General features: G+C 37.2%; 1 protein-coding gene and 1 long non-coding RNA gene across 7 annotated transcripts in view; both read right to left on the bottom strand.

Moving 5' to 3' along the window:
- The window catches only part of LOC128199236 (uncharacterized), a 245,669-nt gene that overhangs the window by 30,546 nt on the left and 192,089 nt on the right, over window positions 1-23,034 (bottom strand). The window lies entirely within an intron of this gene.
- LOC112052778 (hillarin) overlaps window positions 1-23,034 on the bottom strand; it is a 77,679-nt gene that overhangs the window by 30,546 nt on the left and 24,099 nt on the right. For all 6 annotated transcript variants that reach the window (XM_052887891.1, XM_052887892.1, XM_024091995.2 and 3 more), the window contains exon 4: window positions 19,699-19,889. In XM_052887891.1, the coding sequence (XP_052743851.1) occupies window positions 19,699-19,889 (191 nt within the window). The remainder of the gene's footprint in view (window positions 1-19,698; window positions 19,890-23,034) is intronic.

The raw sequence follows: 23,034 nt of genomic DNA, 5'->3' as shown, positions 1-23,034 counted from the left end.
CTACCCAGTCATATAGTACAATTAATTATAAATAATATGCATATTCGTTCGTAATCAACCCATATTCGGCTCACTGCTAAGCTCGAGTCTCCTCTCAGAATGACAGTGGTTAGGCCAATAGTCCACCACGCTGGCCTAATGCGGATTGGCAGACTTCACACACGCAGAGAATTAAGAAAATTCTCTGGTATGCAGGTTTCCTCACGATGTTTTCCTTCACCGTTAGAGACACGTGATGTTTAATTTCTTAAAATGCACACAACTGAAAAGTTGGAGGTGCATGCCCCGGACCGGATTCAAACCCACACCCTCCGGAATCTGAGGCAGAGGTCATATCCACTGGGCTGTCACGGCTCTAGATGCCTATAATTGATATAAAAGTTCGAAAGACAACCAAATCACCTGTCAAAGGTATATCTCATACCGTGGGGTTACACAATCGAGCCAATCACGGCTCTTAATTAACTACTTTCTCTGATACAGTCAACGAACGCGGTGGGTCCCGCGTTACCTACAGCGGACGAGGATAAAAAACGAGATACGATGAGTTATGTGTAATGATATTATATAGATATGCCATTCCACATTTTTTTTGTCCGTTTAGAACATTGGTTCCCAGAGTGGTCCAGATGGACCCCCAAGCAGTGGCGTGCACTTCATAGATAATAAATCCTCCTTTATTCGTTGACCTTTTTACATTTTGACTAATAACTAAGTACTTAATAATAATATATTACATAATACCATTGACATATTTTGTGATAAGATGTATAAGTTTAAGTCCAAAATAATTAATACTAAGTATTAAGAAGAGTTCTGTTTAATAATCCGCCTTTCATGTGTCATTGTTTGTATAACCCATGTTTTATCTAATTCTTAGTTTTGTTTTAAGACTGGCTATTTTACTTTTGCTTTAAGTTACTTACTAAAATTAATAACTTTTGAGTTTAGTTGTGAAATGAGTACGTTTAAAGGATTAGTACGAATTAGTTAGTAGGTACGACCTACACTTTATGCATGATGTGACTTCCTTTAAGTAAAGTTATATGTGTTTCTATACCCTATTTATCAAGTTTTTAAATTCTGTATACATATAATTTTGTTGGTGGTCCAAATAATAAATAAATAAATAAATTATAGCTTATGACAATTTTCTTTTATAACCAAATTATATTTAAACTAAACATAAACTTTAGCAATCACTGTTTGTCAGGTTGTCTTTCGACATAGGCCTCCCCCGCTTTTTCCACTCATTAGTGGCACTTCATAGATGCATAAACACAATGAGGTTTTTTTTTTCTAAGGACAACTAACACCTGATACAATGTGACATGTCAGTAATTTACATTAATATAGATAGGTATAGTTTTTTTGTAAAAAAGAATATTTGCCATTTACATCCACTCACAACACAATTCAGCATTTATTTTATAAAATTGATAGTGTTGTTGTATGAACCAGAGCCGCAACGGAAATTTCCATAATTAGATATACCTACATATTTTGTCCAATTTTGGGAAATGTAGCTGCAGGTCCATCGAAAGCAGTTACATTTCGAAAGTCATTTGAGAGAAAAAAGTTTTGGAACCTCTGAGTTAGAAGGACCAAAAAAAATGTACCAGTATGTTTAGTGGTGTGATTCCGCTATTTTAAACTCGTCAATGAATCTTTAGCCAACAGCATGTGTTCTCCGAATTTAAACATTATGTTTAGAGGATGTCAAAATAAAAATGTCAACGAAGTTGCCATGGAAACGAACGATGTCACAACGATGACGATGATTTTTTGACGACCTCCGTGGCGCAGTGGTATGCGCGGTGGATTTACAAGACGGAGGTCCTGGGTCCGATCCCCGGTTGGGCCGATTGAGGTTTTCTTAATTGGTCCAGATCTGGCTGGTGGGAGGCTTAGGCCGTGGCTAGTTACCACCCTACCGACAAAGACGTACCGCCAATTTAGCGTTCCGGTACGATGTCGTGTAGAAACCGAAAGGAGTGTGGATTTTCCTTCTCCTAACAAGTTAGTCCGCTTCCATCTTAGATTGCATCATCACTTACCTAGCATCATCATCTAACTTGTAATGAATAAAAATGCAGTAGGCTGATAAAGATGACTACAAAACACTTTATCTGAAGATACATTGTAACAACACGGTAAAATTCGCTTTGCCAACGTAACATGTGAACGCAGCCGACTCCGGCCGTGGGAGCAGCGGTCTATTTACCGTTCGGTGTGCACAAAGGCGGGCGTACCTACTCGTAAATCATACGGTTGCGATGGCGGCAAAAACTGAACATTCAGTGTTCAACTGTAATTCGCTACACTTACTGGGAAATGTGGTGTAATATTGCACCTACTTGATGATGCACGCCTTTGTCGAATTGTGTATTTGGTTTTGTAATGTTATTTGTGAAATATATAAGTTTTAATATCAGTTGCAAATTCTTTAGACGTTAGGGATACATCTAAAGAATACGATGCTATAAATTCAATTGTAAGTTAAACTTAAATCAAATTTTGAGTATCGAAATCTCAGAATTGAGAACGAAATGCAATACGAATTATACGAAACGAATAAAACCTAATGCTTAATAATAATCTGAGATATGAGATAGAAATAGGGCTTCAAAACAAGTTCTTCGATTATTCGTTCTTGAAGGGATATTTCATCATCATCATCATCATATCAGCCGATGGACGTCCACTGCAGGACATAGGCCTTTTGTAGGGACTTCCAAACATCACGATACTGAGCCACCTGCATCCAGCGAATCCCTGCGACTCGCTTGATGTCGTCAGTCCACCTGGTGGGGGTCGGCCAACACTGCGCTTACTAGTGGGGGGTCGCCATCGCGGTCGAAGAGATATTTGCTATACTAAAAATAGGTTAATATAATTAGTTAAGAAATAAGTATAATGTGGAGATGCAATATAGTTTACAGCTACAGAATAGATACAGTTTTAGAGAACATGAATATTTTTGACCCAGACAAGATAGCATAGTTCTGTAACCAAACTAGCTAAAAGCTAGAATGTAGCTTTATTTTAAATATAAGATTACTCGGAATAAAGCAAAATAAAATGTCTCTGATATCAATCTTTGTGAAAACGTGTTACTCGAAGTTAGAACGGAAAGAGGACATAGAAACAACAGACATAACTCGCGTGGAGAACTATTTTTCAAAGCTTTGCTATAAATTAAATTAAAAAAAATGTTGTTCATTTAAAAATATACGGGGAAATATATGATGAAAAAAATCAAACTTTAACTATTCTAATGGCAGCGCAAATAAAGATAATAATTTTTGGTTCTGATGAACATCTTAAAACATACAGTATTTAATGTATTAGAAATTCTATGCGCTAGCCTAGAAACAAGTCCTTGTTGTAATGTTTGCCAGCTAAGATAAGGCCGTGACATCATGGTTTATCTATACTCTATGGTCTCGACATATTTCCCATTCCGCGTAAACCGGCCGATTCACCCACACAACGTGGAATTTTAAATATCATTATGTATTTATTTATACCTTACGGTAACTTCGTGGGAATAAGATCTTTTGTCAAATGTCAGTGGGTTAACTTTGAAGTGAAATTGTGTTTTGATTTGAATTACTTGACTTGTGAATGAGGTTCGCAGTATTTAGGGCGAATGGGTTCTCAAAGATCTATCTATGTTGTTAACATTGCTTTCCATTCCTTTTTAATAAAATTACATCATTAAGTCCCTATCACCAGCATACTTTTAATAGTAAACTCTAAGGCTGGGCTACTTTTCATATAGGAGAGTATTTTGAACTATATTTAATTAGTCCGTAATACAAGGGACAGTCTACAGACCTTATTTGTTTCTCATCTATATTAGTGATCGCCATGACCATTTTTGGTATAGCGCTAAGCATATAAGACAAATCACATAAATATGAACCTTGGAAGAAAAGAAGATTGAATAAGTACCTACTTTTTAACACTTTTATAGTTTAACAACTTTAACTACTAATTCTCTGTAATCCTCTATCTACGCCTAAGGTTTTAAACCAAGACAATATTATGACATCCATTATAGTATGTAGGACGCAGGAAGGTAATATAATTGCGCAATTATCAATTGTTATACTCGCAGTACCAACAATAAAAGGCAAATAATTCTCAATAGACAAGAAAGTGGATCAATTTCAATGGTTTTTCCACAGTCCTTCCGCTTACGTTATAGTAACAGCTTCGTTACGGTGTCGTAAGGGACCGCAGGCCATTTGCATTACCAAAGCTAAAATTGGTCATAAAGAAACTACCGGCCAATAATATAAGCCTCAATAGCTCAATGGTAAGAGCGGTTAGACTTGTCAGGGGTGGTGGTTCAATCCTCACCCCGTTGGTCTATTGTCGAACCCACTCCTAGCACAGCCTTTCCCGACTAGTTGGAGGGGAATGGGAATATTGGCCATATTATAAAAAAATAGTACGAGATCCGGCATAAGAAATATATACCATCATCTGTTATTGTTATAAGAAATAAATTATAGAGAATATTCATGTGGTGGATTTTGGATGGTCCAAACCACAGGGAGTACGTAGAAATAAAACACGTAATTTCTTGATTAGTAGAGTTGCGTTCGCTTGTCGCTTCGAGAGAGAAATGCGTGCAAATGCTCGGTGTAGCCGAGTTTTATTAGCTATAAAGCGTGCGCAATCTTTATTGTTTATTTTAACTAAAATACATTGTACAAACGAGACAAACTTATATGTTAGAGTGGGATGGATATATATGAACGAAAGAGAGGTATGCTAGACAAAGATAGCTATATACCAGTCCCTACAAGGTCGCTGCATAGTTAACAGCTAACAGATATTATAACTTATTCTAGTGGATAATAAAAGCCTGTTATATAATATGTTTATTTGTCGCTTATATCTAAGGTAAACTATTTCAGTTATACGAAGGCTAACAAATTGGTATATACTATACTTATTATATACTTATCTTAAAGGAAATATCTTTAGTGCTACATTATTACGTAACAATCAAACTTATATACTAAACAATCAGGCTTATATACTAAAACAATCTTCAACAGTCTCCCCCTCGTGCGAAGCGGTAGCCCGAAGCACTCAATTCAGGGAAGAAGATTGTAATATCTTAACCAAGCGGGTAGCGAGTCTCATCAGGATTCCCGCGGTCGTCCGAACGTCTACGATGCGGGTTTTTCCATCTTGTCCAGGGCAGGTCACGACGATATCTCGGGGAAATGAGTGGTCGACAATAATGAAGATGACCCCGACGGTTGAATTGAAGAACACGTTTTGTTGTGTTATATCGAGGCGTTATCGTAGATGGGTATTCGACAAGCCTTCGATTCGAGAAATGATTGGCGAAGCGTTGTACGTTTTTCCATGCAGCTGGCCCAATCAATTCATGGACCGTGAAGTCTCCCATATGGTAGGTACCCCATGATCTTTCGGTTACGAAGTCGTTGGGTGTTAAGCTCTTTTGGTCGTCTGGGTCTGGAGATAATTCTGTTATCGGTTTTGAGTTTATTAAATGTTCTGCTTCAAATAGTAGGGCATGCAGTGTGTCTTCTTGAAGAAGTCTTATGGCGATTAGAGCGGTAGGTACATATCGCCATTCTGAGGGTTGGTTGAATTTCTGTATTTTAACCAATCTGTGGGCGACGAAAGAATTGACAATGCGTGGGTCAGATTTGATCCATGCTAGTACGGTTTTGGAGTCTGACCATTCATGATTTTGTTGGATGGTGGTGTATATTTCATTGGCTATGTTTGACGCGAGTCTTGAGCCCAGTAATGCGGCTTGTAGTTCCAATCGTGGAATTAATGTAGGTTTTAACGATGCTATTTTTCCTTTCGCAGTCATTAGTTTAACTTCGTTGTTGCAGGAAGTTCTCCAATAGGCAGTAGCAGTGTAAACGGTTTCGCTCGCGTTGACGAAATTGCGTAGCTCCCCCTCGTTATGGGAGTTTGTGCATTGTGATACATTGAGTTCACTCAAGCGATTTAGATATTTTAACCAGTAGTTCCAATGCTCTTTCAAGGTTGAAGGCACGTGCTCGTCCCAGTCTACATCGGTGCGCAACAGTTCTTGTATTACAGTCTTTCTTTGTATTAGGTCCAGAGTCGCTAGGCCCAAAGGGTCAAAGACAGACGTTACGGCGCTGGCGACTTCGCGTTTTGTAGGTAGTTGTTTTTCATTGATGAAATCATCAGAAGTGTGACGTAGATTTACGGTAAATCGTAAGGCGTCGTCGTTTGTTGGCTTTATTATTTCTAGTGTCTTGCCATATTTTTCTTGGTACCCTATGTTATCGGGGCGATTTGAACTGAATTTCTTTATGATGATGGGTTCATTTGATGCTCTGAAGAGTTGTTTTTGCAGGTTAGGATTAGAGAGTACAACATTTAAACTTTTGACGTTTAAGTTTTCAGCGGCAATATATACAATTCTTTGTTTTTCATTCAATGTATGTATATTCAGTAAATGAGTTAGATACTGAGTTAGTGTCGGGTTATTTTGTATAGCAGGTAAGTGAATGTACCTACTGGACATCTGAATGGTGCCTTTCGTCATGAGTTCTTTGTAATTGTGTAATTTAACTTGTCGCAGGTAATTAGCTATGTTAATCCTCTTTGTTTTGTCATCTGCTTTTCGTAAAAGGCTATTAAATCTTCCTTCACATAAGCTGTGTATTGTTTTCTCCAAATTGGTTAGCGTTCTTTGTTCTCGGTCGTTAATCGGATTTCTTTGTGTTATGACTAATGAGTTCAGGTCATAATTGTTTTTTATTAGTTTATTGATGTCTTCTGTCCCTTTTTGCTTTACGTGGTTGACAAACAATACGGGTTTTGGGATTTCCGTTTTGCAACCGTGTAATATCCAGCCTAGGCGAGTGAGTGATGCCACAGGCTTTGATGAATGACCGGTTTTTATTTCTCTGGTAACGATAAGGTGCCAGTTGTCTTGTCCTATGAGTAGCGAGGGTGGTGTCTCGTCGTATATCAATTGGTCTGATATGTTGTCTAAATGCGGACAGTCTTCCAGATCTTCCTGTTTTACTGACTGTGGCATGAGGTTGAGTTGGCTGATGGTGTGAGCTTGAAGGCTATCATAATGCCTTGAAAATAATCCTTTAATTCGAATCTTGATATGTCTTGATCGTTCCGTTATCATTTGACCACTTATACCTTCGATTGATAGGCTTTTTTCGGGTCCTTTAGCTCCTATAATATCGGCTACTTCGTCTGTTAATAAAGTTACAGTTGATCCTTCATCCAGCAATGCCATCACGGTTTCTGTGCCATTTGGTCCGCTGAGCTCAACAGGCACTATTTTCAAAAAGGTCTTGGAAGTTCCGACGTGGTTTACTGAAACTATTTTGTTTGGTTCTGGGGTTGATTTATCTTGATGCAACAGCTCGTGATGTGTTCTTATACAGCCATCCTTGCCGCACGGTTTTGATTTGCATTGTATGTGCCGGTGGTTAATCTTGAGACACTTAAAACACATCTTGTATTTCTTTACTATTTCCCAACGTTTCTTAAAGTTTTCTTTTGTGAACTGTTGACATTTTGCTATTTCGTGAGTTTGATCACATAAGAAACATTTTCTTTCATCGACTGTGGATGCGGCTAAGACGATTCGCATCTCTTCTTCGAACTCGCTATCGTAATTGGAGTCTTCGTCACTTTCATAATCAATTTCGTGGTTAGTCGTGTTGACTCTTCCTTTTCCAGTGGGTCGTGCTTTATTGTTTTCGAATTTGGATTTGAAACATAAGCTTGGTTCATCAAACTGGTCTGAGATCATGTTTAGAAACTCAGAGAGTACACTGAGTATTGGTTCGTCTGTTCTAGTACATTTGTACTCTTGCCATCTGAATCTGACTATTGTATTCATTTTATCTATTATTCTGTCAGATATATCGGTAGAGTATAGATACTCTTTTCGATTCAGTTGTTTGATTGTGTTTACACTGTTGAATACAGCGCTTGCGAAGGCGCCTATTCCTTTGATGTCTTCCGACATTCGTGGTAGTCGATCGAGCGTAGCTATTTCGCTTTTTATAATGTATGTAGGTTGGCCAAATCTTCTTTCTAATTCTTTTAAAATTATATCTGGTGAAGTGCTAGTATATAGTAGTGATTTGACTGTATCTTTTGCTAGTCCTTTTAGCGCTTTTCGAATGCGTGCAACATTTTCTATGCCACTAAAGAATGAGGCGGTATCTTTGTAGTGGCTAATGAATGGTATCCAATTAATTGGGTCTCCGTCAAAAAAGCACAATTCGCTCATATATGTTGGTGGTTTTTTCGGTGCGTCTTCATTCTTTTCTTGTTTTAGTACTGCTTTTGATAACAGTGATAACAGTGAAGCATTGATACCTTGATTTAAGTCGGTATTGTTTGCGGTTGAGGTAGGTGGTGCTTTATCCATCCATTCATTTACTATTGTTGCTTGATTGTCAATGTCTTGGTCGATTTCTTGCTCTGAATCGAGTTGTATTAATTCTAGCTTGGCACGCGCTATTTCTTCGTCGGCGATTGCTCGTTCTTTTACTCGTTGTTGCAGTTCTATACGGGCTTGCAATTCGGCGCGTCTAGTTTGCGAAGTGTGACTTCCACTTGGTTTATTTTTTGATTTTTCGCACATCGTTTTATCTGTCCCTTCGGAACTGGTTGTTCTCTCATTACCGGACGATATTTCAGTACTAGTTGTACGTTCTTTTCTTGATGAGTCTTCTGTTCTTGATGAGCCGCCTGACTCATCGCTCGTGTTTTCTTTGGACTTCTTGCTTCGAGTCTCCATAGTACTCGTCTTGAGTTTTCTCGTCCCTAAGTCCCTATTTCCCTACTGCCCTATCAGCCCTAACAGTCCTGCTTGAGGGTCCCGAAGGACACACTCTCCCAGGGATGGAATGAGGATTAGGTGAGGTGGGAATCGCCCAACAGAGGGTAACACGTGAGGGTTAGAGTGCTCAGGTATCGGGAGGAACGCCCGACACCCTCAGCTGTGCCTACTAGGAGGACCCCTATCTCACGTGCACCGTATTGGCGCGATCAGACTGGTACAGACTTATAGCCGGTTAAGGCAAGCTGGCAGTATCGTCTGGTATACTGCTCCCGCCGTTAAGGCGTTAGCTCACTGTTCACCGTTTGACACCGTTAGGTGGTGAACAGATGAGTCGCGGCGAACCGCTTAGTGTCTTCTCCACGCGACGAAGTGGCCTTCCCAAAAGGCCTTGCGGTCTTCAGCAGCTTCTTCTGAGCTTCGCCTCAATGCACCCGCAGTGACGATTGGTGCCTCTTCGTTCTTGTGGTCTTGACTCTTCTTTAGTCTGTAGTGCGGCGAAACGATCTTCCCCACAAGCCTCGCGGTCTTCGGCAGCTACTACTGAGCTTCGCCTCAATGCACCCGCAGCGAAGGGTCGATGCCTTTTCGTCGTACTAAGGCAGACTTCTTGACGTCACTTCTGTTCCGTGGCCCAACCGAACGATCTTCCCAGCCCGCGGAACCCTGTTCAGCGGCGATAGGTCGATTCCTCTTCGGTTCTTGCCCGCGGAGACACTCTCTTGCGTGAGCTTTTCTTCAACGGATGTTTGCCGGCTCGTTGGATCCGGCTCGAAGGACCATGCACTGTGGTGGATTTTGGATGGTCCAAACCACAGGGAGTACGTAGAAATAAAACACGTAATTTCTTGATTAGTAGAGTTGCGTTCGCTTGTCGCTTCGAGAGAGAAATGCGTGCAAATGCTCGGTGTAGCCGAGTTTTATTAGCTATAAAGCGTGCGCAATCTTTATTGTTTATTTTAACTAAAATACATTGTACAAACGAGACAAACTTATATGTTAGAGTGGGATGGATATATATGAACGAAAGAGAGGTATGCTAGACAAAGATAGCTATATACCAGTCCCTACAAGGTCGCTGCATAGTTAACAGCTAACAGATATTATAACTTATTCTAGTGGATAATAAAAGCCTGTTATATAATATGTTTATTTGTCGCTTATATCTAAGGTAAACTATTTCAGTTATACGAAGGCTAACAAATTGGTATATACTATACTTATTATATACTTATCTTAAAGGAAATATCTTTAGTGCTACATTATTACGTAACAATCAAACTTATATACTAAACAATCAGGCTTATATACTAAAACAATCTTCAACAATTCACTTTGGCACATTGCGCATATGATGTCTAGTTAAATTGCAGCCGAACATTATTATGATTATTTTTTCTTAATTAATTTAATCTCCTTCCCTCATTGGTTAATTAAAAAAAAGTCGTACAAGTTAATAAAATAAACCCAATAGAATTGAAAAAGTAAGGGTTGGATAGTTTCACACTGTAACTGTAGGGTTGCCAGATATAAGCAGTTATGTAATGTTATTTAAATACCCTCATTAATTATTTAGTCTTATAGTCTAATATGTCAAATGTAAGCTTATTTTATGCCTAATTTAACTATATTAGGTTGCCTTTGATGAAGTTCATGGTTTCCTATTCTGTATGAAAAATAAATTTGGCCGCAATTTAACTAGGCAACCTACATATTTGTAATGTGTCACTGTGAACGTCATCTATCATTTATTTCATAGCACTAATGAATAACAGATGAGGGTAACTTCTAATGTCGGGTCTTAGACTAATAAAAATTGTAGGTAGGTATAGGCTATTTGCTGGAAAAGCTACGGGAAAACCATTGAATGCATCATGCATTTGTTGTATTAAATATTATTATATATTTTTGTATGCGGGATACAATTAATAAGAGTTACACAATTAAGTTCTTAGAACATTCAATATGATTGTACTTGGAACTTTGGATTTGCTAATGCATGAAAAATATAAGCGGTCAACTAATTAAAAGTATTTTTCAAACTAAGTAAATTCCGAGAAAATATATCGACGTCGACGTCATCTTTGATGGATTGCTGCATAAGGCTTTAAATTTCACAAAAGACGTAAAATCAAAGTCAAAATTAATTATTTTTCCTGTAATTTTAATTTAAAAAGTTGAAGTTAATTTCTGGTTGGTTTCCACTATCACGCTAATTTGACCCATATAAAAAATTAAGAATATTATTTATCGCTTTTAATAATTAAAATTAATTATTATAAGCGATAAATCGAGCACCTCATAAACGCATTGCCTACTCTCAGATGATGTGCAACCTATTTTATATTATTTATTCAATTATTATCAGGGTATTTATTAGCTTGGCTTATTACAATGAGTTTCTATCAACTTACGAGTACCTATCATCATTATCAACCCATATTCACTGCTGAGCTCGAGTCTCCTCTCAGAATGAGAGGGGTTAAGCCAATAGTCCACCACGCTGGCCCAATGCGGATTGGCAGATTTCACACACGCAGAGAATTGAGAAAATTCTCTGGTACGCAGGTTTCCTCACAATGTTTTTCCTTCACCGTTTGAGACACGTGATATTTAATTTCTTAAAATGCACACAACTGAAAAGTTGAAGGTGCTTGCCCCGGATGGGATTCGAACCTACACCCTCTGGAATCGGAGGCAGAGGTCATATCCACTGGGCTATCAAGGCTCTCATGATACCTATAGAGTATAGAGTATACGAAAGCAAGAGTAAATATTATACCATTTAAACATTTTGATGGCCTCCGTGGCACAGTGGTATGCGTGGTGGATTTACAAAACGGAGGTCCTGGGTTCGATCCCCAGCTGGGCAGATTGAGATTTTCCTAATTTGTTTAGGTCTGACTGGTTGGAGGCTTCGGCCGTGGCTAGTTACCACCCTACCGGCAAAGTCGTACCGCCAAGCGATTTAGCGTTCCGGTAAAATGCCGTGTAGAAACCGAACGGGGTGTGGATTTTCATCCTCCTCCTAACAAGTTAGCCCGCTTCCATCTTAGACTACATCATCACTTACCATCAGTTGTACCATGATATTGTAGTCAAGGGCTAACTTGTAAAGAATATAAAAAAAACCAGATATTATAGCGCTAACGTACTTTGCATAAAAATACCTGCCTACTGTTGCCACACCTATCGTCTATTCTACGTCTCAGCACTACCTACATAGGTTCTACTAAAGATGCTATCGAAAAAAATCGGCACAGATTTAGTAGTTATCAAGTTACGACCTACAATTGCCTACAAAACGTACGGTACACCGCGTGGGCGCAAGGTCGTTATGATCCGTTCCATTCATACGAGCGACTACGCTCACCATATAACTAACTAACTTGGAATATTCTTCCTGCCTGATAAGTTTACATATAGATTTAGAGATTTTTGTTAAAGTAAACGCAGCCATCCCTGCATCTGACATTTGGAACGTTCTATACGAACTTATGTCTTATCACTGTCAATGTCATGTCACTGATGGCTTCTGCCATCGGATGGATTCCAAATCGCATCTCTGTTTTGTTATATTAATCACTAGCTGACGCCGCGCGGTTTCACTCGCGTGGTTCCCGTTCCCGTAGGAATACAGGGATAATATATAGCCTATAGCCTTCCTCGATAAATGGGCTATCTAACACTGAAAGAATTTTGCAAATCGGACCAGTAGTTCCAGAGATTAGCGCGTTCAATCAAACAAACAAACAAACAAATAAACAAACAAACAAACAAACAAACAAACAAACTCTTCAGCTTTATTATATTAGTATAGATAGTATAGATATTGCTACTAATTAAAGTGTATATTCATACATCTTTGTTTCTATTATTTCTCAAATAGTTCTCATTATGTTTTATTCCCAAAAAGAAGAAAGAAGTGCCCCAGATGCGGAGCTAGTGTATTAATAGCACTCATTGGCTAATGTCGGTAAATTTGGTAATGTCGGTCTTATTGTCATTTGTGTAAGGCGCTGTCAATTTTAGTTCAGCTTTATTGCTATCAAAATATATTATAATTTCGTGTAATATATTATATTTTCGTGTTTTGTTCCTTGAATCTTTTTTTAAAAGGCATTGATCTGTGAAAAATGAATCAATATTAAATGAGTAAACTAACGGCTACAGTGTGATCTTTCTTTTTTGAAGTCGCTTAATAATGTCCCGGTTTTTATTACATTTACATGGTAGACCTACTAATAAGCACTCAATTTAATTCGCTTGCATCAGATCATATCGAATGGGTGACATTTACGCATTAATTTTTCGATAACTATCTTTAATTTATACGTATCATTTGCATGCATTATACAACGTAGGTTATAGAGTTATGCATTAATGCTATTATATCAATTCTAGAAGCTTATGCAATAAGTGTGCACACTGACTTAGATAACGTCAGAAGTAAAGAATAGTCTCAATGAAGCATTTCGCATGGAGTGCTTTTAAAGTCTTACACAAATGCCGCGGGAACCATGGATTTTTCCGTCAAAGATGTACCTCCAAACAATTTCGCGTTCCGGAACGATGTCGTGTAGAAACCAATAGGGGTGTGGATTTTCATTCTCCTAACAAGTTAGCTCACTTCTTAGATTACGTCATCACTTACCATCAGGTGACATTGTAGTCAAAGGCTAACTTGTAATGTATAAAAAGTAGGTTATCTAAATATGGACGTCACATGGTGACTTTGGAAGGGTCCGAATTCTTAACTCTCCAAGTGAGAGTAAGATACGTGACAGTTCAGTGGATATGACCTTTGCCTTCGATTTGGAGGACGTTGGTTCAAATCTGATCCGGGGCATGCACCTCCAACTTTTCAGTTCTGTGCATTACAAGAAATTAAACATCATGGTGAAGGAAAACCATCGCGAGAATTTTCTTAATTCCCTAGGTGTGTGAATTCTCCCAATCCACATTTCGCCAGCGTGGTGTACTAAGACCTGACCCCTCTCTTTCTAAGACAAGTGCTCAACAGTGAGCCGAATATGGGTTGTTAATGATTTATTTTATTATAACTGATAATATTAGGTAAAAATGTTATCCGGGCTACTGCCAACCCTTCGTGGATACTTCGTAGGTAGTGGATATTGTCCAGTTGACATTTTCATTTTCGTTAGTCGGTTTTACGGAACACGAAAAGTGCTGTTTTTATTGATTTTATGTTAATTTTCTCAAGTGGCTAATATACACTATATGTGCTTGTTTGCAGTGAAAGCACTTTTGATAAACTGAAAGAAAGAAATAAAAAACATTTATTTCAAAAATTGTGCCACACTTAACCACTTAATACAATAATTGTAGTGCCTAATACTCAAACCGCTTAGTCTAAGCATCAGAACACCACTATGTCATTGGGCACAACCTTGAAAAAGGTTCCAGCTCAGCATTTTGCTGCATGTACCAAGGAAATATTGGACATACAGCGCTGATTTTCAGCTGACAACCTTGAACCAGGTGACACCACTGTTTAATATTTACTTTATAAGGAAACTAGAAATACAACGGTAGGCGTTCCGAAACAAACAGAAAGATGGACGATTAGGGACTCCAGTGTTATCAATTTCACATTTTAATATTAGTTAAGTTTACATTTTAATAAGCCGTGATAGTCCAGTGGATATGACCTCTGCCTCCGAATCCGAAGAGTGTGGGTTCGAATCCGGTCTACATGCACCTCCAACTTTTCAGTTGTCTCAAACGGTGAAGGAAAAACATCATGAGGAAACCTGCATACCAAAGATTTTTTTAATTATCTGCGTGTGTGAAGTCTGACAATCCGCATTGGTCCAGCGTGGTGGACTATTGGCCTAACCCCTTTCATTCTGAGAGGAGACTCGAGCTCAGAAGTTGATAATGATGATTACATTTTATTATTAGCAAAGTCAATTAAATAGTATGCCATGCCTATTCACTAATTTGGTCTTTTTTACCAACCTATTTAAATAAACATCAAATCAACCGACAAATGTCATCTATACCTACTGTTTAATAGCCACGAAGGGTTATCAGTAGGTACCTGATAACATTTGTTTCATAGAATACCAATTTAGTATTTGTCAACTAACATACGTCAAAGTTAGTAAATTAGCCTGTCGGCTATTACAAAATTATTTGTTCTATTATGAAAATCCGTTTATATTATCACTACATATGACGGCCGCGTGGCGCAGTGGGTAGTGACCCTGCTTTCTGCATTCACGGCCGTGGGTTCGATTCCCACAACTGGAAAATATTTGTGTGATGAGCATGAGTGTTTTCCAGTGTCTGTGTGTATTTATACATTATATAAGTATTTATATGTAGTATATAATTGTATATTAATATTATAATATCAACTATCTTAGCACCCATAACACAAGCTACTCTGTATGCTTACTTTGGGGCTAGATAGTGATGTGTATTGTTTAAGTATATTTATAGTATATTTATACATTATCATTCATTTCCCGTTAAGTGAGTCGTAGGAAGGAACAACTTTTATGTAAAAGGAAGTTTATTTGAAAGTGTTTAAACATATTATATCACGAGTTAATTTGGTCTGTAGTGATGTCATTACAATCGCCACTATTTAACATACCGGATACGATTATAATTTTGTGGTTGTGTTGTAATTTTCTTAATTTAATGACATAAATATGATATTAATTTGTTGCAGTAGTTAATATAAAAAGCTAAATTAAATATCACGGGTGTGCGTTGGTTAATAAAAAAACCAGAACTAAATTTAATTTTAACTTGAGCCTGTCAGGTATCCTTGGCAGACAGAATACAAAGCGCATCCGGTTTTCACTAAAGGACGCGTGTCAAGACAGTAACAAATCTCTTACGTCCTGCATTATTCAGTACCATATACTCGACTGTCACCCGAAAGATGCTTCTCCTTATTTTTGTACTCGAACCTTCTATTTAGGGCTCCTGTGTCATACACAAGCAATACCTACGAATATTATTCTGGAGAAAGTTGTGAAAGTTACTTTGAAGGGTTTTTGAAATCATAGATCCAAGAACAGCTTTGTAGGTCCAGTGGTTAGAATATGTGGCTTCGGATCACAAGCAGCGTGGTGAGTCTAAGCTCCATTTCCATTCGCTGCCCGCGAATATTTTATCGAAAAGTCCGTCTGCGTTGAAGAAGCCGACAGTCAGGGAATGCGGTTTTAATCTACCGTTGTGAGCCATTTAAAAAATCTTTATATTCCTCTATCGCGCGGAGCGTGATACTGTGCTCGCCTATTGCCCTTAGTTTACTTTATATTTTTTTACATGTCACGTAACGGATACGTTGGGCGACCGGTCGTCCATTTAGGAGTCAAGTGGATATTTTCTCTCCTTTAAGGCTGGCCCTGTAGTGGGTCACCAAGGAAAGCTTATACTACAGAATGTTCCGTAAATATTACGACAAACTCTACACCTACAGGATGATAGCTGACATCAAGGCCTACTAAAATAAAGCAATATATGTTGGCCGAAATTTTATGTTATGTTTATGTTAAATTGATTTTTGTACAAAATACAAAAATCGTACCGTAATATTTACGGGACAACCTGTATATTTCCGTTTCTTGATTCTAAAATTTGATTTTTAAACGTTTTCAATATTTTATGATTTAAATGCCTTTTAAAATATTCAAAACATTTTAAATTTTTATTTGATTTTTAAATGCCTTCGATATGTCACGATTCAATAGCGGAGACAATGTCAAATGTATACAGAGTACAATCGCCCACAAAAACTGGCGCCTCCATTTAAAGGTTACATAATAATGAACTTCCCACAAGAAGTGTTCGTGCGGACGGCAGGTCCTGACACCGTATATGGCATGGTCACCCATTGCCAGACCTGATTCGCTTTTGGCCAAAAAAAGGCAACGAAACTAAGGTACCTGAGTGTAGAATTATTATTATATTCGGGAGCTGGGTAATTATGAATTTCGGTGTACGATTTTTCTCGGACCAAGGCGCTTTTGAAGTCCTCGTAACTTTAACTTTCAGTTTTCGACTTTACTTATCACTTATCAGTTGTCACTATTATTATTATAACATAACATGACGTATCAAAAGTGCTTGTAAACTTAGCTTACTTGAAATAAATGAATAAAAATCTCCTTACATCAGTGGCAGTGATTTTTAAATGACTTCCAAAAAGGAGGAAGTTCTAAGTTCAGCTGTATGGACGTTTTTTTATTATTTTTTCTTATTTTTAATTTTCGAGATCAAGTAAATTGACGTTATGGTAACGACATGTGTAGCAAAATATCAGAACATGATAAAAACAAAATACAAAATTGATCATAGTAGTTGATCATTTGATACCATAGTACCATGATTTTTGTACCTATGCATTTCTCGATTTCTATCTGAAATATTTTCTGGTTTCGTTCTTTTTAAACCACTTTCTTACGTAGTCGGGTTATAGTTTTTAAACTCTATTTTTTTTAAATATTATCGTCCCATATTTATTTGTAAGCAAACACAAAATTTTAAATAAACAATTTGCTAAAGATAGAGAATGTAAAAGAAGAAAATAGCCTTATATCTGCGTGCGGATCGTCCTGCCATCGGAAGCTTTGTCGATTTCTCGCTACACTTAATGACGTCCGATTGTTATGGTGTTGCTGCTGGGCTACAAGTCATAGGCGGTAGCGGGTAAATAATAAATAAATTGTTTATTGATTCACAAGTAAATACTATAGAAATCATTTACCATAGGTCTGTGTTTTTCACACTAGGATTCCCTGTATTGGATATTATAGTTTACGGTCTTAACTATAGTCTTTATAATTAGTTTATTTGACGTGGAGTTAGTTACTACAAATGCTTGTACACTTATAAAACGTCAAGTTTGTGCTCTACTGGGTAGAGATTATGTTATATTATGTTATATTGTGAAGATAATTCCACATAAAATTTAACGTAGGTACTTGTTTCTTAATTTAAAAAAAAATTAGAAAATCTATCAAGGCTATTGCTAGTTCATGAAATAATAGCTGGTAAATGTGTAACTTGCATTTACGGTACCTTGATGTCCTTACTCTCATAGTCCAAAAGGACGCTACTTTAACATGACAGGAGAGCCAGGTCTTTAATTTTGGTTAAATTATATCAGAAATCTAGAAAACTCAGTTTGTAATTAAATGTTGTAGTTTGAAATAGATTAATAAATACTTATTATTTACCGATAGTACCTATACTAATATTATAAAGAGGAAAGATTTGATTGTTTGTTTGCATTGAATACGCGCTGAAACTACTAAACTGATATGAAAAATTATTTCACTGTTAGGAAGCTATACTATCCCCGAGTGCTAGCCTATATTTTATCCTCGTATTCCTACGTGAACAGGAACCACGCGGGTGAAACCGCGCGGCTTCTGCCAGTAAATAATAATTTGCCGATGATATAATCTTTAATCGCTTTCCTCTTATCGTTTGTCCCACAATATGAACGCATTCCCAAAGCGCACGCGATCGTTTCTAGTCCGAAAGGCAAGAATGCGAAGATCACTCGATATTGCTCCGCGAGAGATAAATAATTATACCATTTTAAAATCATTTATAAGGTATTTTTGCTGTACCGTTTTAATTAGATCTTTTAAAACTAAAATACCGCGTGCATCGTACTAGCGTATCAAATGGACGACGATTGATTTCTTGTTTTAAAAATATCCTTCTACTATAATGGATTCTTATGAAGGTTTAAATTAAAATATTATACAGGCGAAAGTTCATGTGTGTGTGTAAGTTTGTTACTCCTTTAATTACTGAACCGATTTTGCTGTTTGGATTGATATAGGTATTAAGGAATTGAATAGATTGAATATATTGATATTGAATTGATTGAATATATTAAGGAATGATTTATATTAGACCGGACCGGACCTAAAGGAAGGAGGAAGCGAAGGCTTTAAAAATGGTTTGATTGCCGATTTAGTTAATACAAAGTAAACGTTCATCACCTACTAATTTGTCAATCAGCGAAATTGTAAATAAATACAATTATAGCTAGGCAAGTTTGTTGATGACACTCCCATGATATGCGGGTATTGGGGGGGGGGAACCCTCCCTCCCGGCCCGCGCAGACCATCGGGAGTGTTACGAACGAACGAACTCAATTTATAAGACCAATAATAACTGAATTGAATAGAAACGTGTAGTCAAACTAGTGTTACGGTGAAAACACGCGGTAATACGCAATACCCAGGAACTAGATCACAGCCTTGCAAGGTTCTTTCGCTAACGACTACGCCGTATCGCAATGCCGTATGTCGCTTTTATAACACCTAGGTAGTACCTATACCTACCTATACGTGATGAATCGATTCAATTACTAGATCGATTAAAAATTTATTGGATGATTGTATCTCAGCTCGCCTACAGACAAAAATCGACATGTTATCTTAAAGACTTTACTCGGTGACCCATATAGCAATACAAAATAATGCGTCTATGGCGTCTAAGTCGAAATGTTGTAAGAACTTTTAATTGCCACTTCAGTTTTGCGACTTATAGAGACATGTTCACGTCATTGATTCAATCACACAGAGATACTCCGAGCACAACTCGCTCCATCACTACATCCATTATATCAGCTAATGAAAGTTCACTGCTGTACATTGGCCTCTTGTATGGACTTCCAAATACCACGGTATCAAACCATCAGCATTCAGCTGCTTCCTGCAACCTGATTGATGTCTTGGTCCTAAGCTAACGGAGAGTTAACCAACACTGAACTTTTGCACAGGTGAGTGATCGCCACTCCCTTATGACCATGGGTTCATCGGTGAGTGACTTACCAGATAGCAATCAATGGGCTTCTCCTTAGGCCTGTGGTAGGCCTTCTGCAGTTCAGTTTGCTTCAGCGCGTGTGCTATGTGTAGCGCGCTCGCGTCGAACCGCCCGTACTGGTAGTCGGGCGTGTCGCGCGACACCTCCCGCGCGGGCGACGCGTGGACGCTGCCGCCGTTTGTCGCGCGAGTGGGCGACACTGTTGGGAAATAAATAAATATATACACATCACTTCGTAACCATAATACTTAGGCTTAGGTACTTAAGTTAAAGTAAGTCGGTGTTTAGTGTTATGGGTAGGCACTAAGATAGCTGATTTATTCAATTAATATGCTACATATAAATATACTTATAAAATGTTAATATGTTTTGCAGTGTCTGTCTGTGTGTAAAATAACACAGACAGACACTGCAAAACACCCATGCTCATCATGCAGTATTTTCCAGTTGTGGGAATCGAACCCACGGCTGTGGATGCAGAAAGCACCATTAATAACCACTGTAATAAAAAAAAAACATATAAAATATATATTAGCACAACAAGCATCATCAGCCGATGAAACGTCCATGGTGCACTGGACAAAGGCGTTAAGGACCTTCAAACAACCCAGTTTTGGGCCGCCTATAACCAGCGGGTAAAAGCAACCCTCTTTATATCTTGGGTCCACCTGGTGGGTGGTCGACACACACTGCGCCTTTCAGTGCGGGGATTCCAGCACCTTGGGACCTCAACGTACTATATTTGACACCCATAGCGACACGTTAAGCTATGTCGTTGACTTTGATTCTTCTGCGAATCTCCCTCCTCATTCCTCATTTCTGCTCGCTCCATCATGAGCGGAAGGACTATAATGCCTTATATTTGGTGCAATTTAAAACAATATTATACAGGGTGTCCCGTAATTAATGGATAAAACGCAAATGGTAAATATACCACCTAATTATCGAAAACTAATTTGAATAGTTTTAGAAAAATCCCTAGGGTGGTATATTTTTTTTTCGGATTTTTTCAAAATTTTCTATATTGAATCAATTTTATCAATGCTGTAGCTGCTGGAATTAAGATTTCAAAGACGGACATCCTGTATAATTATCTCACTATGACTTTATTAAGTTACACTAAACATCGTGAATTACCTTTGAAACCAGAAGTAGAGACGTAGACGTAGTACCTACTAGTAAGCTTACTTAAATATAAAGGAATTTGCATCGATATAGAATAATCTGGTGATCTATAGGAATTTAATTTGATTGGATCATTTGAGTTTAAAATCTGTAATAAACGAGTAAATATGATACGACGATAGCCATTGTGTGGATAGTATTTTGTGTGTCTAATGAAGGCAAAACACACATTTATTCCAGTTAGCCGCTATCAGTAACGGCTATTCGCATAATAGCCAGCTATTAGCGGCTATTGGCGTGTGGCCGAGCGTGTAGCCCGTTATGCGTGACTATTGACTATCGAGTTAGCCCACTTATTGTTCCCATCATTTGAAAAATATTTATGTTATTAAATGTATGGATGATATACAGGGTGCTGGGAAGTAATTCCCATAACTTCAAACTTCACCTACAGGAGCCGAACTGCATAACTAATATAACTGAAAAATAATAACTTTGTATGTTTTCATACAAAGTAATTAATTAATTATTAATTAATTAAATTCAAATAATTCCGACTATCCATGTAACAGATTCCATTATCTATTAAAATACGTAAAACTTGGTTACGTCATAACTATAATAATTCTAAGGATGCGTTTATGGGACACATTTTAAAATCCATTACCAAAAAAAAAAAAATATTATTTACCCTGAAAATATTAATTTTAAAATACATGTTCCTTGAACATTTTTAATTTATTTTCGGTAAAGAATAAACCCCAGAGTTATGGAAAATACTCCCGAGCATTCTGTATATATGTTAGTAAGCAAGGCAGGTAGATAGTGGCGTGCACAAACTATTTGATAAGGGTAGGCACTGGTCAGTTTAGTGTAGGGTGAGTAGTGTAGTAGTCTCAGCTGTTGGGAAATTGGTATATACAGCACGTTCCGTAATTAATGGATACAACGGAAATAGTTGATACACCACCTAAATAAGTAAAAATAATTTGAATAGTTTTTCAAAAATTCCTAGGGTGACCATTTTTCACATTTTTCGGTTTTTAATTTTTTTCTATCTTGAAACAATTTTTCCAATGCTGCTGCAACTAAGAGTTTAAGATCTGATTGTTGTTAAACATTACGGATTAAATCACCAATGTGTTATAATACTATTTTTATAAATAATATTTTATTTGTTTTGTAGAAGAAGCATTGAGTGCAATAATTATTTTTCTTTAATTAAGATGACCCGATTTAAAAAAACATCCTGTAAAAAAACGTATGTAACTGAAGTGTACTGTACTGTTATTTCAAAAACTTGTACATTTATCGAGGTTTGTAAATTGGTGTAAAGATTGTCTAATCTTTGTAGTTACAATGTCGCTGGTAAAAAAGGAACTGTGCTGAATTTTATTGGACGCTTGCGAATTTCTTCGACGTTTATATTTTTTTAAAGCTAAAAATGAAACATACAAGGATTACATCCGCATTTTAGTCCGAGAGCTCACAATAAATTTAGACATATATGATTTTTGTTATCACCATTACACTGATACATATTAATACAATAGGGATGATGACTGTTTTTTAAATTGTATATAAATTAAGAGTATACTAATAGTAAAGCAATTTTGTAAAAGGAAGAGGGTATCTGCGATCATTACTTTCGGAGCTACAGGGATTTAAAGAGTCAGATTTGCGGCGTTGCCGCGGATCCCTGAAAAACGCCCCATACAAAATGGCTCGAACTAATGACGTCATTGGCAATGTAATGATCGTTAGATTTGTATGCGCGTTCAAACAAAATTACTAATATCTTTGTTATTTGTGCGTTTATGCTTATAGTTCATATATTAAAAAATGTCACATTTAATGTAAGAAAGCTAAAACTGTATGAATTTTCATCTAAATACGATAAAATATTTTTAATAGATTTTGAAATTTTATAATCTCATTTATTTTGCAAATATCCAGACAATCTTTGCTTTATATGTATAAATTAGTTAACATTGACCCTATTTACCTGAATGTATCATAAAAATCAATATATTCAAACCTAGTCATCATCCCCATTCTCGTGAATGTTAAAATATTATCGCATCGGTTGTCACACAAGAATTGAGTTGAGCATGTCTTAAGAATAAATTAAACACATTCCAAGCGAAACTATGCCTTATAACCATCCGTGAATAGAGACGAGATTACTATAAATTATTTGAAATAAATTTACACGTTGG

Source organism: Bicyclus anynana, chromosome 20 (genome assembly GCF_947172395.1).
Source record: "Bicyclus anynana chromosome 20, ilBicAnyn1.1, whole genome shotgun sequence".
Taxonomy (NCBI): Eukaryota; Metazoa; Arthropoda; class Insecta; order Lepidoptera; family Nymphalidae; genus Bicyclus; species Bicyclus anynana.
The sequence above is the reverse complement of the archived record's forward strand: the minus strand, read 5'-3'. Positions and strand labels throughout refer to the sequence as shown.